Genomic DNA, 14,665 nt, shown 5'->3' on the forward strand with positions numbered 1-14,665 from the left:
CCAGGTAAGAATACCGGAGTGGGTTGCCATTTCCTTCTCCGGGGGATCTTCCGGACCCAGGGATCAAACCTGCGTCTTTTACATTGGCAGGCAAATTCTTTACAGCTGTGCCACCTGGGAAACCCCATAATTAGGTTGGACCCTAAATCCAACTGGCTGGTGTCCTTTTTAGGAGACACATCCTCCCCTTCCGGCCCTACCCTACACCCACACCCACACACAGTACATACACACAGGTGGAAAAAGGTCATGAGACTACTGAGACAGAAACGGGAGTGAGGCAACTACCAGCCAAGGAATACCAAGAAACGCCAGGAGCTGTCAGGAGCTAAGAGAAGGTAAGGAAGACTTCTTCTTCCCTAAGAACCTTTCAAGGGGGCATGACCCTGGTGATGCCCTGAATTCAGACTTCCAGCCTCCAGAGTAAGAGAATAAATTTGTTTTAAGCCATCTAGTTTGTGGTAATTTGTTATGGCAATCCTAGGAACCTGTACAGTGTGTAAAACACAACAATCAGGAGCACCGAGTCTGGTCCCAGGCTGCTTATATTTTAATCCTACCATTTATTACCCACATAACTTTAGCTAACCTCTTTAACCTTATTCAGTCTCTAATTCTTTTCTGTAAAATGAGGGTAACAGTATTTACCTCTTAGAATTTTTATGAACATTAAACTATACATTAAGCTTAATCACTTAAAACAATATCCAGAATATAACAAATACTCCACTTCTGTAACGCAAACACAGGTACAAACACAGCAGAAGGATATAGATCAAAAGGCTAAAACTGTTTATTTCTGAGTCCTGTAAGTATGGCTTATTTTTTTTCTTTTTGGTACTTTCTAGCTTATATGTAACAAGATTTATGCCATAATAAAATTATTATTATTACATTTTGAAAGAAAAAGGCAGCAGTTCCCAGTTATAGTTGTATGCAAACTCTATCCATCAGCTAATGATTTCCACTGTTGGCTTAGAGCTCAACATTCAGAAAACTAAGATCATGGCATCTGGTCCCATCACTTCATGGCAAATAGATGGGGAAACAGTGGAAACACTAGCAGACTTTATTTTGGGAGGCTCCAACATCACTGCAGATGGTGATTGTAGCCATGAAATTAAAAGACGCTTACTCCTTGGAAGGAAAGTTATGACCAACCTAGATAGCATATTAAAAAGCAGAGACATTACTTGGCCAACAAAGGTCCGTCTAGTCAAGGCTATGGTTTTTCCAGTGGTAATGTATGGATGTGAGAGATGGACTGTGAAGAAAGCTGAGCACCAAAGAATTGATGCTTTTGAACTGTGGTGTTGGAGAAGACACTTGAGAGTCCCTTGGATGCAAGGAGATCCAACCAGTCCATCATAAAGGAGATCAGTCCTGGGTGTTCATTGGAAGGACTGATGCTGAAGTTGAAGTTCCAATACTTTGGCCACCTCATGCAAAGAGCTGACTCACTGGAAAAGACCCTGATGCTGGGAAGGATTGGGGGCAGGAGGAGAAGGGGATGACAGAGGATGAGATGGCTGGATGGCATCACCGACTCGATGGACAAGAGTTTGAGTAAACTCCGGGAGTTGGTGATGGACAGGGAGGCCTGGCGTGCTGCGATTCATGGGGTCGCAAAGAGTCAGACACGACTGAGTGACTGAACTGAACTGAATGATTTCCACTACTTAAAGCCAGTTATCAAAGTATTTTTTTAATTAAAAAGCAAAATTTACTTTAGAAGATAAAACACTGAAAAGCATTTAGAAGCACATGATTGTAACATTCAATCAATCATTAGTAAGCTGTTGCTGCACAATAGGCTATGAATCACTGACCTCAAACACAATAAGTCAAGTTCAAACTCCTGGAAACACACTGCAGACTCAAGGCTCAAACATTTTAAGAAAACACAACCGTTCATTTTTAAAGTGAGTCTTTTCAAACCCAGTACACAGTAAATTCAATGGGGCTGAGTTTCATATTTGGCATAAACTGCTACTCCTCTCATACATTTACTTCAACAAATCATTAGAAAATCACTTACAAAATCAATTACCCTTCCACCAAGCAAAAAATGTATTAGTGTAATTTGCACAAGGTGGCTTAATAAAGAGTTAAGTCTCAGACTTCCCTGGTGGTTGAGAATCCACCTGCCAAGGCGGTTTGATCTGGGAAGATTCCACGTGCTGCAGAACAACAAAGCCCATGTCCCATAGCTGCTGAGTCTGTGCTCTAGAGCCTGCGAGTCAAAACTCCTGAGGCCCTCGCGCCCGAGAACCCGTGCTCTGCAACAAGAGAAGTCACCCCAAAAAGCCCGCACGCCCAGACTAGAGAAAGCCCGGGCGCAGCAACGAAGACCCAGTGCAGCCAAAGGTAAAATAAACAATAAAATTTTTAAAAAAGAGTTAAACCTCTTCGGTGAGTTTCAATCTTCTGTTTTGGGTCCCTTAAAAGTTCAAATTATGAAGTGTGTTCTCTGCCAATACCTCATGAGTAAATTCAGTTAAGCGCACTACTAGATGGTTTACTTACATATTTTGCTCTTAATACATCAAAACAAAGGTTTAACATGGAATCACTAGATGAGAATCTGTTAATACAGTAAAGGAATTTTACTATATTTGAAGAGACCAAATCCACCACTGCATGGGGTTTTTTTGTTGTTGTTGCTTTTTGTATGGTTTTTACTGTATGTTTTTTCTTATTGAAGTATAGTTGATTTACAATGTATTAGTTTTACCATTGCACTGTCAATTAAAAAAGTGTATCTATTTGATCAGCCTATCCAAGTACCTTGACAGCTAATTCAGTACCCACTGAAGCTAAAGAGGTGTAAGAGATATGGTACTCACTACTCTGGATAGGAAGAATTATTCAAATAGCAATACCACTATTAAAAATTTTTATACACATTTAATTTTTTATATGTCTATACACATATATGAATTTCCCTGGTGGATCAGTGGTAAAGAATCTGCCTGCCAATGCAGGAGACGCAGTTTGATCCCTGGGTGAAAAAGATTCCCTGGAGAAGGAAATGGCGACCCACTCCAGTATTCTTGCCTGGGAAATCTCATGGAAGAGAAGACTGGTGGGCTACAGTCCATGGGGTTGCAAAATAGTCAAAAACAACTTAGTGACTAAACAACACATATACACATATGCATAAAAAAACTACCTGTGTATATGTACAAAAGTCTATAGACAAGAAAATTTTCTAAAGGGTGCAGAAGAAATAGTAATGGCTATATCTAGAAAGGAGAGGGGATTTTGCTTTTCACTATTTATCCAGAGGTTGCAAATGAGCGGTGCAAGGACCATATCCCACCTACAGACATGCTTTATTTGGCCCTCACAGTGTTTTAAAGATACTTAAAATGGTTGCCAACATTTGAAAATGAGGACATTTCCCATAAAAATCTGAATTTCTGGCTTCTCTTGAAAAACTGGAAAAATCGAAGAACATGAGGCCTCTTCCAATGGCAAAGTTTGGCTTAAGTATCACACATCTCCTTTACAAAAGGCAAGTGCTTTCTACTCACATACACTTCAATCGTTCATGTCCATAAGCATTTTAGTTTGCAATTCCTGTTTAGACCCTTCTACACTACTTACTTGGAGGAGGAAATGGCAACCCACTCCAGGATTCTTGCCTGGAGAATCCATGGACAGAGGACCCTGGCAGGCTACAGTCCATGGGGTCACACGAGTCGGACATGACTTAGCGACTAAACCACCACTAGCACAGTGCTTACTACCTGCTTATACTGCTTTTTAAGTTTTTCCTCAATAAAACATAATGCAAGGGCTTCCCTGGTGGCTCAGTGAAGAACCTGCCTGTGAATGCAGGAGCCATGGGTTCGATCCCTGGTCCAGGAAGATCCCACGTGCGTGGAGCAACTAGACCCGTATGCCTCTAAGTACTGAGCCTGTGCTCTAGAACCCAGGAACCGCAACTCCTGAAACGCACGCCCTAGAGCCCTCAAGCTGCAACAAGAGAAGCCACTACAATGAGAGGCTCGGTGCACACTGCAATGAAGAACAAGCACAGCTAAAAATAAAAACTTTGAAAATATACATATAATGGCAAAGATCTAAGAGAACTAGAAAGTTTACAAAATACTTTCCCCATTCACATCTATATAACTACAAATGTTACCTAATTTTGAATAATACATTCGCTCATAAACTGATTACAAAGGATATTTAGTACAAGGAGACATGCCTAGAAAGGCAGATATATAATATAGTGGAACCAACCTGTAGAGGGTTCAGATTTCTTCCAGAAACAATATTTTTGTGGCTACTTAAATTTTAATTTGTTTTCCTGTCATGTATGCCCAAATTAAACCTACAAACAAAAAAGCCTGAAAGGAAGCTTAGTTTTTAGAACTTGTTTCTTCTAACAGCACTAGACTTCAAGACTTCCATAAAAACAAAATATTTACTCTCACCTACCTTCAGGCAAGTATTTATTAGTACTTTAACAAGTATTTATTGAGCACCTACATATACACAGCATTGCATCAGATGCTTAGGGAGAAACAAAGGCTGTTAGGGGACATGTTCCTCTCCAGGGTATGCATTATATATGATATCCATGTGTTGCAAAGAATCGCATATGATGTTATTAAAAAGGCAAGAGTGGAGTTCAGAGAAGACAGAACTACCAAGAATTAATGTCTCAATTTAAAAAAAAAAGGGATTTCATGAGGTATAAAGAGGAAATAATAGCATTCTAGGTAGAAAAAAAAGTTAAAAGTTGGAAAAGCCAAAGCATGTATGGCAAATGAGCAGCCGGCCAGCTTGAAAGGGGCAGAGAGAAGCGGAATATCCATCACAAGAGACACGCCGACTGCATCACTCTAAGGAGACGCCTGAAAGTCAAGCTCAAGGCTCTCTGCTCTTTACCTGGTTGGCAACCAAGCACAAAGGTTTCTGAGAAAGGAAGAGCCCTGATCAAAGCTGTGATTCAGAAAGACTGACCTAGTAGTGGGATGTCCACAAAATGGACTGGAAGGAGGAGAGCCTGGTGCAAAACACCAGTTTGGAGACTATTCCAATGTTACCCTGTTAAAGTGATAATATAATCTATCAACTAAAGTGATGGCAAGGAGAATGGAAAAAAGACGGTTGGGAGGTGCACTGCAGAATGGAAACGAACTGGATTTGGCAAATGATCTGGGGTGTTCAGGAAGGAGAGGGCATGGGAAATAACTCAGTTCAAGGCTTCTGTCTGGAAGACCACTGGAGCTGTTAACAGAACAGAGAAAGGTCAGAAAAAGTTGAAAGACTGGGGGTGGGCTAGAGGGGACTGACCTTTTCAACGTACATTTAGTTTTGGGTGCCGATAGAACATGCATAAGTTTTTTCCCCCAATAGAAAACCATGCCCACTTTTCTTGCCCAATTTTCAGTGGTGGGCAAAGATAGTAAAGAACATACTAAATAAAATTAAAGGATATATTTAGTGCAGAGTCAATGAGTAGCCAGTTCCAGAGCATATGATATGACAAAATTAAACTACAGAATAAAGATGGACTCCTACCTCAACAAAACGCAAAAATTAACTAAAAATAGATCAGTGACCTAAATATAAGAACTGAAACCGTAAGATTCTTAGAAGAAAACAGAGGTAAATATTCACGATCTTGGCTAGGCAATGAATTAGCTGTAACACCAAAAGCGCAAGCAGCAACAAAAAATTAAACTTGACCTCGTTAAAATTAAAAACATTTATGCACCAAAGGACATTAACAAGAAAATTTTAAAACCAATCCACAGAACTGGAGAAAATATTTGCAAATCATATACGATAAGGGTCTAATATATCCAGAATATATAAAGAACTCTTATACCAAACAATAAAAAGACAGTCCAGTTAGAAAACCAGCAAAGGACTTGAATAGACATTTCACCAATAAAGATATACAAATGGCCAACAAACATATAAGAAGACATTCAATATGATTAGTAATCAGAGAAATGCAAATCAATCTCACTGTGAGGTACCACTTCAGACTCACTTTAATATAAAAATGGCATACATGTGTTAGCAAGTTTGTACAAAAATTGGTACAGACCCTCAACCTTGCTAGGGGAATGTATCAGATTGCTGCAAAAGTAACTGTGGTTTTGCTCTGTTGAATTTTGATGTTTGATATTAGAATACATTCTTAAATAAATGTGGTTATGTTTAATGCACATTTCTCGCTTCACTTTTCTTGCTAATGACTTGCTGTTTATTTTACATTTATTTTAGACTACGGAAATGATGTTAGACAAAAAGCAAAGTGAAGCGATTTTCTTATTCAAGTTCAATATGGGTCATAAAACAGTGGAGACAACTCGCAACATCAACAATGCATGTGGCCCAGGAACTGCTAACGAACATACAGTGCAGTGGTGGTTCAAGAAGTTTTGCAAAGGAGACAAGAGCCTTGAAGATGAGGAGCATAACGGCCAGCCATCAGAAGTTGACAATGACCAACTGAGAGATCAAAGCTCATTCTCTTACAACTACAGAAGTTGCTGTGGAACATTCTATGGTCATTTGCATTTGAAGCAAATTGAAAAGGTGAAAAAGCTGGGTAAGTGGGTGCCTCTTGAGCTGCCCCAAATAAAAAATTCAGTGTTTTGAAGTGTCTTCTCATATTCTATGCAACAATGAACCATTTCTCAGATTGTGACATGCGATGAAAAGTGATTTCTAGGGCTTCCCTGGTGGCTCAGTGGTAAAGAATCCACCTGCAAAAGCAGGAGACACAGGTTCGATCCCTGGTCCAGGAAGATGCCACACATGTCAGGGAGCAACTAAGCCCGTGCACCACAACCACTGAGCCCATGTGCCGTGACAATGAAGCCTGTGCACCCCAGAGTCCATGCTCCCCAACAAGAGGAGCCACTGCAATGAAAAGCCCCTGCATCACAAGTAGAGAGTAGCCCCCTGCCCGCCACAACGAGAGAAAAGCCAACACAGCAATGAAGACCCAGCACAGGCAAAAAAAATACATAAATAAAAAAATTTTTTAAGTGGATTATATACAACTGGTGATGATTGGCTCATGCTTGGAGAGAAAAGAAGCTCCAAAGCCAAACTTGCACCAAAAAAGGTCATGGTCACTGTTTGGTGGTCTGCTGCCAATCTGATCCACTACAGCTTTCTGAATCCGGGCGAAACCGTTACATTTGAGAAGTAGAGACGTGTGCTTAGCAAATGGATGAGATGTACTGAAAACTGCAACACCTACAGCCAGTCTTAGGTCAACAGAAAGGGCCCAACTCTTCTTCATGACAACGCCTGACCGCAGGTCACACAACCAACGCTTCAAAAGTTGAATGAACTGGGCTACTGAAGTTCTGCCTCATTCATTATCTGACCTCTCACCAACCTACTACCATTTCAAGCATCTCAACAACTTGTTACAGGGAAAATGCTTCCACAACCAGCAGGAGGCAGAAAATGCTTTCCAAGAGTTCACTGAATTCTGAAGCTCGGATTGTTACAAACTTATAAATAAACTTATTTCTCATTGGCAACAATGTGTTGATTGTAATGGTTTCTATTTTGATTAATAAAAATGTGAGTCTAGACAGTCTGAAATTGCAATTACTTTTTCACCAACCTAATAAATGACTCAGCCACTGTGGAAAATAGTTTGGTGGCTCCTCAAAAAGTTAAACATAGAATTTCCATATCATTCAGCAATTCAACTATGTATATATCCAAAGAAGTGAAAACAAGTACTCAAACAAATACATCAAAACTCATACTCATAGCAGTACTATTCACAATAGCCAAAAGGTGGAAATAGCTCAAAATGTCCACCAACAGATGAATGGACAAACTGCGTTATACACATACAACGGAATATTACACAGCCATTAGTGGTTTGGTCACTAAGTCGTGTTTGACTCTTGCAACAACCCTGCCAGGCTCCTCTGTCCATGGGATTCTCCAGGCAAGAATACTGGAGTCGGTTGCCATTTCCTTCTCCAAGGGATCTTCCCAATCCAGGAATCAAACCCAGGTCTCCTGTATTCAGGGAGATTCTTTACCGACTGAGCCATAAGGGAAGCCACACAGCCATTAGAAGAATGAAGTCCTGATGGATATTAGACACAACACAGATGGAGTCTGAAAGAAGCCACACACAAAAAGGAAAAATATTTTATGATTCCATTTATATGAAATATCCAGAATAGGTACATCCATAGAGGAAGAATTCAGACTGCCAGAGGCTGGGTGGAGAAAGGAATAGGAAACAACTTCTTAGTGGGTGTGGGGTTTCCTTCTGGAGTGATGAAAATGTTTCAGCTAGATAAAGGTATGGCTGTACATCATGAATACGCTAAATGCCACTTGAATTGTTCACTTTACCATGATCCAATTTTAAGTCAATTTCACCGCAATTTTTAAAAAATCAACAATATTCCAAAGCAAAAATAAAAATAAGCTCCAACTCTTGTTCACTTCTGATCCCATTAACCACATGCTTGCCAAGCCAATCATTCAGACAGCTCTGTTCCACTTGCTCCTTCCTGGTTTTACTCAGGAAACCTAACATGACACAACTTCTCCATCAATTCAAATCCCCCAACCATGTCAAACTTTCTAAAAAAGCAACCAGCCCATAGTAAGCCGTCAAGATTTGTGAATCACCGGTTCTGTCTGATTCAGTCCATCCCTACCAGTTCTGAAGCTTTCCTCAGTTAATTCAGCATCAATATATGAATGCTTCTTCCTTATTATTTCCAAGCTTTTTCTCTCTTAGTTTCAGGCATGTTCTTTCCCTACTAGAGTGCAAATGATGATAGAGGCTGTCTCCTGCTTTGTATTACACTATCTACCAGGGGTCCATCCAAAATACATTTGTTTAAATACTGTCTGGTTGAGGGAATTCTTTGGTAGTCCAGTGGTCAGGACTCGGCACCCAGATTCAATCCCTGGTCAGGGCGCTAAGATCCCACAAGTCGTGTGGCCAATAAATAAATAAGTACTGTCAGGTTAAGTTTTTGCTGTTAAGTGCTAAACAAATTGCGGTGGGGAGTTGGAAGATGAGAGGTGGTAAAGAAACACCTCCACCCACCCTAGCTATAATGGAGATTAGTTCTGACTTTATATATCAGAAATGCAAGTCTCACAGCAATTGAACAGTACCGGACAACAATGTAGTTTTTACCATCCTCCTTTTAAAACTAAAAGGAGTCGGATGCACCATTTGTAAACTATTTTATATTACACCCAGAGTCCCAACCTTTGTGTGCCACTCAAAAAAGACCAAAAAATAAATAAATAAATAAGTGGGGAAGAAAGTCCAAAGCAAGAACTTCCAACCTTCTTAAAAATGCAACAGCGTGGACAACACTCTCTGTTATGCAAACCTTCCTACTCCATTCCTAAAGCTGCTGCTTGGCACACATTTTTAAAGGAAACCATTATTAACACGTTTTAATCTGTCATAAAGGGACGTCTAGATTCATACTTATACACCAGCGAGTGGATCAGAAACTCGTTTAGCGTACATGTGACCGAGAAACGGATCTCGATCAGGCAGGGGAGGCATTGTGAGATCAGAGAAGTACAGCTGATTTTCACCTCTAGGTTCTGATTCCACTTCACTGCACAGCGGTTATACCTTCATGTTACCCAGAAGAGTACCTCTGACAAAGTTGAAAGTCTACAGGACATTATTTAACAAAAATGTTTTTCCCCCGAGTTATTTTTCTAAAAAAACATCTGTTCCATCCATAATGGGTGCATGCAGTCTTCCAAAAAACAAACACTGCTTCCTGAAGATACCTGTAGGCAACCTAGGATGTTGTAACACCCAAACTGTAAAGCACTGGCCTGATGAATGCTGTTGCTTAGTTGCTAAGTCATGTCCTGCTCTTGTACGACCCTACAGACTGTAGTCTGCCAGGCTTCTTCAGGTCCGTGGGATTTTCCAGGCAAGAATACTGGAGCAGGTTGCCCTTTCCTTCTCCAGGGGATCCTCCTGACCCAGGGATGAAACCCACATCTCCTGCATTGGCAGGTGGAGTCTACCACTGGCCACCAGGGAGGGTCAGCCTAATGAATAGGAGGGACAGAACAACCAACACTGTCTATATGCTTGTCAAAGATAATTAACTTATCTCTATAATAAGAAATAGGCCTTTCTCAGGTGGCCCTAGTGGTAAAGAGCCTGCCTGCCAATGCAGGAGACACGAGAGACGCAGGTTCGATTCCTGGGTAGGGAAGATACCCTGGAGAAGGAAATGGCAACCCACTTCAGTATTCTTGCCTGGAGAATCCTATGGACAGACAAGCCCAGTGGGCTACAGTCCATGGGGTTGCAAAGAGTTGAAAACAACTGAAGCGACTTAGCATGCACGCATAATGAGAAATAACTTCCACATTAATGTCCTCTAAAAAAAACTAGTAGTGTTATTCGCCTCTTGTCACAAACGCTAAAGAATAACGCACCTTGAAAACATAACAGAGTCAAATGACTTGGAACACAACTGAATTTAAAATCTTATGTTGCACTAAACTGTACATTTAAAACTGATTAAAAATGGTAAATTTTATGTTATGCGTATCATACCACAATTAAACTCTGCTCTCAATCTTGTTGGCTTTTGTTGGGGAAAAAAGAAATCTATCAGATTACATTAAAGGATGAGAAACCATTAAATTGAATGTTCTTAAATTATGTATGGTTGAAAACTTCTAGTGATTTGTATTAATAGAAGCTTTCTGATCTTTTAAGGAAGGTGTTTATTAGATATTCATCTCCAAGGAGGACACAAACAAATGAAAAAAGCTTAAATTACAGTAAGAAAGATTCAGTTTTGACATACTTCTAACTAGAGAGGTAATTAAACACTACAATAAGGTACCATGCAAATCTCTGCCCTTGAGGATTCAAGAATAAGCTATCAAAAAAAATTATAAAAAAAAAAAAAAAGCTATCTTGGAAGAGTTAAATGCAATCTTGCAGGAAAAACTGGAATGAACCAGAGAATCTTAAGCCAGATTCCAGTTTCAGAATTCCAAGTTCTATACTCACAGCCTAATAGTGTCTTTAGAAGACATTCCACCTATAGAAAGTTATTCTAATATACAAATCATCTCAGTTTGGCTTCAGATACTGGGTTCCTTCACAATACCATTTATGTACTTTATATACTCAAAAACTGAAAATTGACTACTTTTGTTAAGAGGCAGTTCCACCAATCTCTGGCAACATAGCTGCCAGCTCAGGTATAAACAGTACAAAACTGAAATAATACTGGGTTTTAAATTAAATAGAAATACCTACATAATGCACATCCAACTGAAGACTAAAAAAAAAAAAAATCTGTTTACAGGGTAGGTAATTTATGAGGCCAAAACACTCAATTTTGTCAGTTTTCAACAGTTTCTTAAAAAGTTGCTGGTTAACAACAACAGAAAATAAATTCTTACTTTTGAAAACAAACACACAGTCTTTCCAAATAGGGTTTCATTTTAGAAGACTCATGGCCTTCATTTTAAAACTATTATTTTTATTTTACCAGATTTTTTTAAACCATCACTAGACAACTGAATGGCGGTTATTTATTACAACCCAAAACAGGCACTTAGGAAGTCACAGTAAGGTTAATCATCTCAAACTCAACAGGTTAACCACAGCAATTTGAGAGAAGTTTTGGCAACCTGTATCAGGACTATCTCAAAAGTTTTCAAAGTCAGACATTAAATGACGCTTAAAAACAATACATTTCTAGACTTTAGATATTTCACACAAATACTTTGACCAAGTATGCATTCATGTATGTATTTTAGCTAGACTTTATTAATTATAATTAGTATTTGTTTAAAACAAAAATCTAACAAGACAAATTTAGCCAGGTCAACAATAGAATCAAAACACAACACTGATTATGAAGCTAACTGCTTTCATTGGAAAAAGAATAACAAGCCTTACTTCCTTCCGTTCACAATTTTTTCACTTTATAATCAAAGAAAATAAATAACATATGACTTCTACAGTCAAAAAAATAGGTAATGTACTTACAGCTGAGTTATCACTTAATAGTCTGGATTCTTAAGAAGCTACTGACTTCTAACTGCTTTAAAACCAGAATACATTTTTAAAGGCTCACTCCTTTGCTCAGGAATGTATCACACCTTGTATTACACAGAGATAACATCTTCTCAGAACACATGCTACTCTGTCCCTGAGATTAATAATTTTTATCTAAAATTCAAGTAAAATTTTTATAAAGCAACCATATTTTTTTTTCTTATCCACACTGAGCCTCACCTTTCACAACACTTAAAAACAATCTTAGATGTTACACACATATACCTCAAGCATATAAAATTCGTTACATTGCTTTTGTAGCCATAATAACTGGACTAATAAATACTGACTCTAAAAAACTAAAAACTTATTAGGGCAGGATTTAAATGGTACAACTCACAAGAGAGTAGGCAGAAATGATTTCTATCAGACTGGCAGCAACAATATGCCAAGTTTCCTCTGCTGAACTAGTGTAAACAAGGAAGAAAAGGATCTGGGGGTGGGAAGCAGGCAGGCAGGAGCACAACCCTCCTCAAGATAGAGCTTCACTTCCAAACTTCGCTGGGGTAATACCTCTGCTCACTGTTTTCAATAACCCCTGTCACCCTCTATCAAACACAGGCTGGTGCTCAAAAAACTACTGCAAGCTGTAGTCCTTGTTGGACATAAAGGTGGGGATCAGAAATGCTTCTAAACATCTAGGAACTCAACCCCACTCTTACTATATCAACTTTAAAGATAAAACAACAGGAACCACCAATGATGTTACACACAAAAATATTCACACATCCCCTTTGGAACCACCACAGCTACAAAACTCTCCTTTATAAGATGAGCACCACTCAGGATAGGGCTGGATGAGAAAGGGGATAAAGACAAAGCTTACAGACTCTTTTCCTGGCATTGCTTGAGGCATCCAGTAGACACAGAATAAAGGGGAGCCTGGCTCTATAAGTGATGCCAAAAGAAACAAGATTCCACATGCCAGGGGACTGAGTGCCCAACACAGAGAGCAAAGGGCAATCATCTCAGGGCTTTCTGACCAAAGAAAGATGAGCTGCTTCACCTGAAATCCTTTCAAAAGAAGTCTAATGGTCTCCACTTCATCACTCACCTTGAGTGAACTCGACAACCCCTCCTCGGAGGACAAGGGGAAACCCTGCTTATCAGAAATAGCAAGTGCTCCACCCAAAACCAAGAAACACTCCTGTAGTCTAAGTTATCATGGCCTTCTGTCCCAAATCAGTCTTCTACAGGAAGACTCCAAGCCAACAAGTCAAGTTCTCCATTTTCCCAAACGTCTTAACAATCCAGCATTTTTTTTCCCTTAAGTGCCTCTGAGATAAGACCCTCTCCCTTCCCGCACTCTGGAGCCCAGAGCTCCAATCCCGTCAGAAAAGTTCCCTCCCGCAGGATAATCTCTCCTTCACTTTTCCTCAGGTTTTCCCCAGATCCTGCCCCCCGCGTCTAGCACGGTCCTCCATTAGTAGGTCCCACCCCCTCCCTGGCACAGCTCTACGGAAAGTCCTCTTTCTTACCTACTCACTTGTCCTCCCCTGTAAAGTTTTCCCCCTTTTCCTGTCTGTTCTCGAATGGAGACACACACTTTGAGAGAGACGCACACAAATGATCTGTTCTCAGTTCTTAACTCCCAAGTCTCACCCGTGCGCCAGGTTCTGCCCACAGCACCCAATTCTCCCCCGGAGTTTCCTCTCAATCCTCGTCATCTTCAGCCCCTAACTCCATACCCCAAAGCTTTTTTTTTCCACTCCGCAAATTCGGATTTTCCGCTTTACTTGTAGCCAACGCCACGGCCCCCTTCTTCCCAGGTGGACCCCGTTCCTCGATGCTCAAGCCCTTTCCCTCCTCTTCCCACGTTCCTCGGCCGCTAATAACACTCCTCAGAACCTCAGCACCAGCCCCCCCACCTCCCTTCCGCCTATCATGCCCTCCGTGGCCCCCCAACTCTCCTCCTATGTCCCCCTCTAGCCCTGCTCGGGCCCCTAATTCCTCCCAAGCCCCTGGGGCTCCCCATACGCCCTCCCCGCCCCTGGAGAGGGGTGTCCCTCAGAGCCCGCCCGGCCCGCCCTGCCGCCGAGCTCGCGTGTCCCTTCCCTTCCCCTCGGGGCCCCGAGGCCGCTGCCAGGGGCTGGCGCGGCGGCGGAGCCGGCTCACCAGTTGGTCATGTCCAGGAAGAAGGCGCAGCCGGCCGGGTTGAGCTGGAAGCCGAGCAACCGCTGAAACTCGGAGATGAGCACGTCCTTGTCCGTGGTGCCCAGGCAGCTGAACTTCTGCATCAGCTCGGGGTCCAGGTCCACGTCCATACCCTCCATGGCTGGGGCCGGACACTCGCTTCTCCGCCTCCTCACAACCAAGCAGCCGCCGCGCCGCCGGGCCCGGGGACCGGGAGGGGGCCCGCTGCTAGCTGGCGCCGCGAGCCCGCTCCGCTGAGGTAGGCCCCGGGCCTCTCACCGCCTCATCGGGGTAAACTCTCTCAGTCGCTCACTCGCTCTCGCGCTCCCCCCCCTCCCACCCCCCCCGGCGCCGCCGCCTCCTCCGCCGCCGCCGCCTCTAGCTGCGCCGCCGCCTCTGCCTCCTCCCGCGCCGCGCCCACTGCGC

General features: G+C 41.7%; 1 protein-coding gene across 10 annotated transcripts in view; it reads right to left on the reverse strand.

Moving 5' to 3' along the window:
* ILRUN (inflammation and lipid regulator with UBA-like and NBR1-like domains) overlaps nucleotides 1–14,637 on the reverse strand; it is a 103,122-nt gene extending 88,485 nt beyond the window's left edge. For all 10 annotated transcript variants that reach the window (XR_014062078.1, XR_014062079.1, XR_014062075.1 and 7 more), the window contains exon 1: nucleotides 14,222–14,637. Coding sequence is in view for 4 of the 10 variants with exons in the window: in XM_081520089.1 (XP_081376215.1) it covers nucleotides 14,222–14,379 (158 nt within the window). In the remaining 6 variants the exon portion in view is untranslated. The remainder of the gene's footprint in view (nucleotides 1–14,221) is intronic.
* Nucleotides 14,638–14,665: the final 28 nt, after the last annotated feature.

Source organism: Giraffa tippelskirchi, chromosome 8, assembly GCF_054371585.1.
Source record: "Giraffa tippelskirchi isolate mGirTip1 chromosome 8, T2T-mGirTip1v1.2.pri, whole genome shotgun sequence".
NCBI lineage: Eukaryota > Metazoa > Chordata > Mammalia > Artiodactyla > Giraffidae > Giraffa > Giraffa tippelskirchi.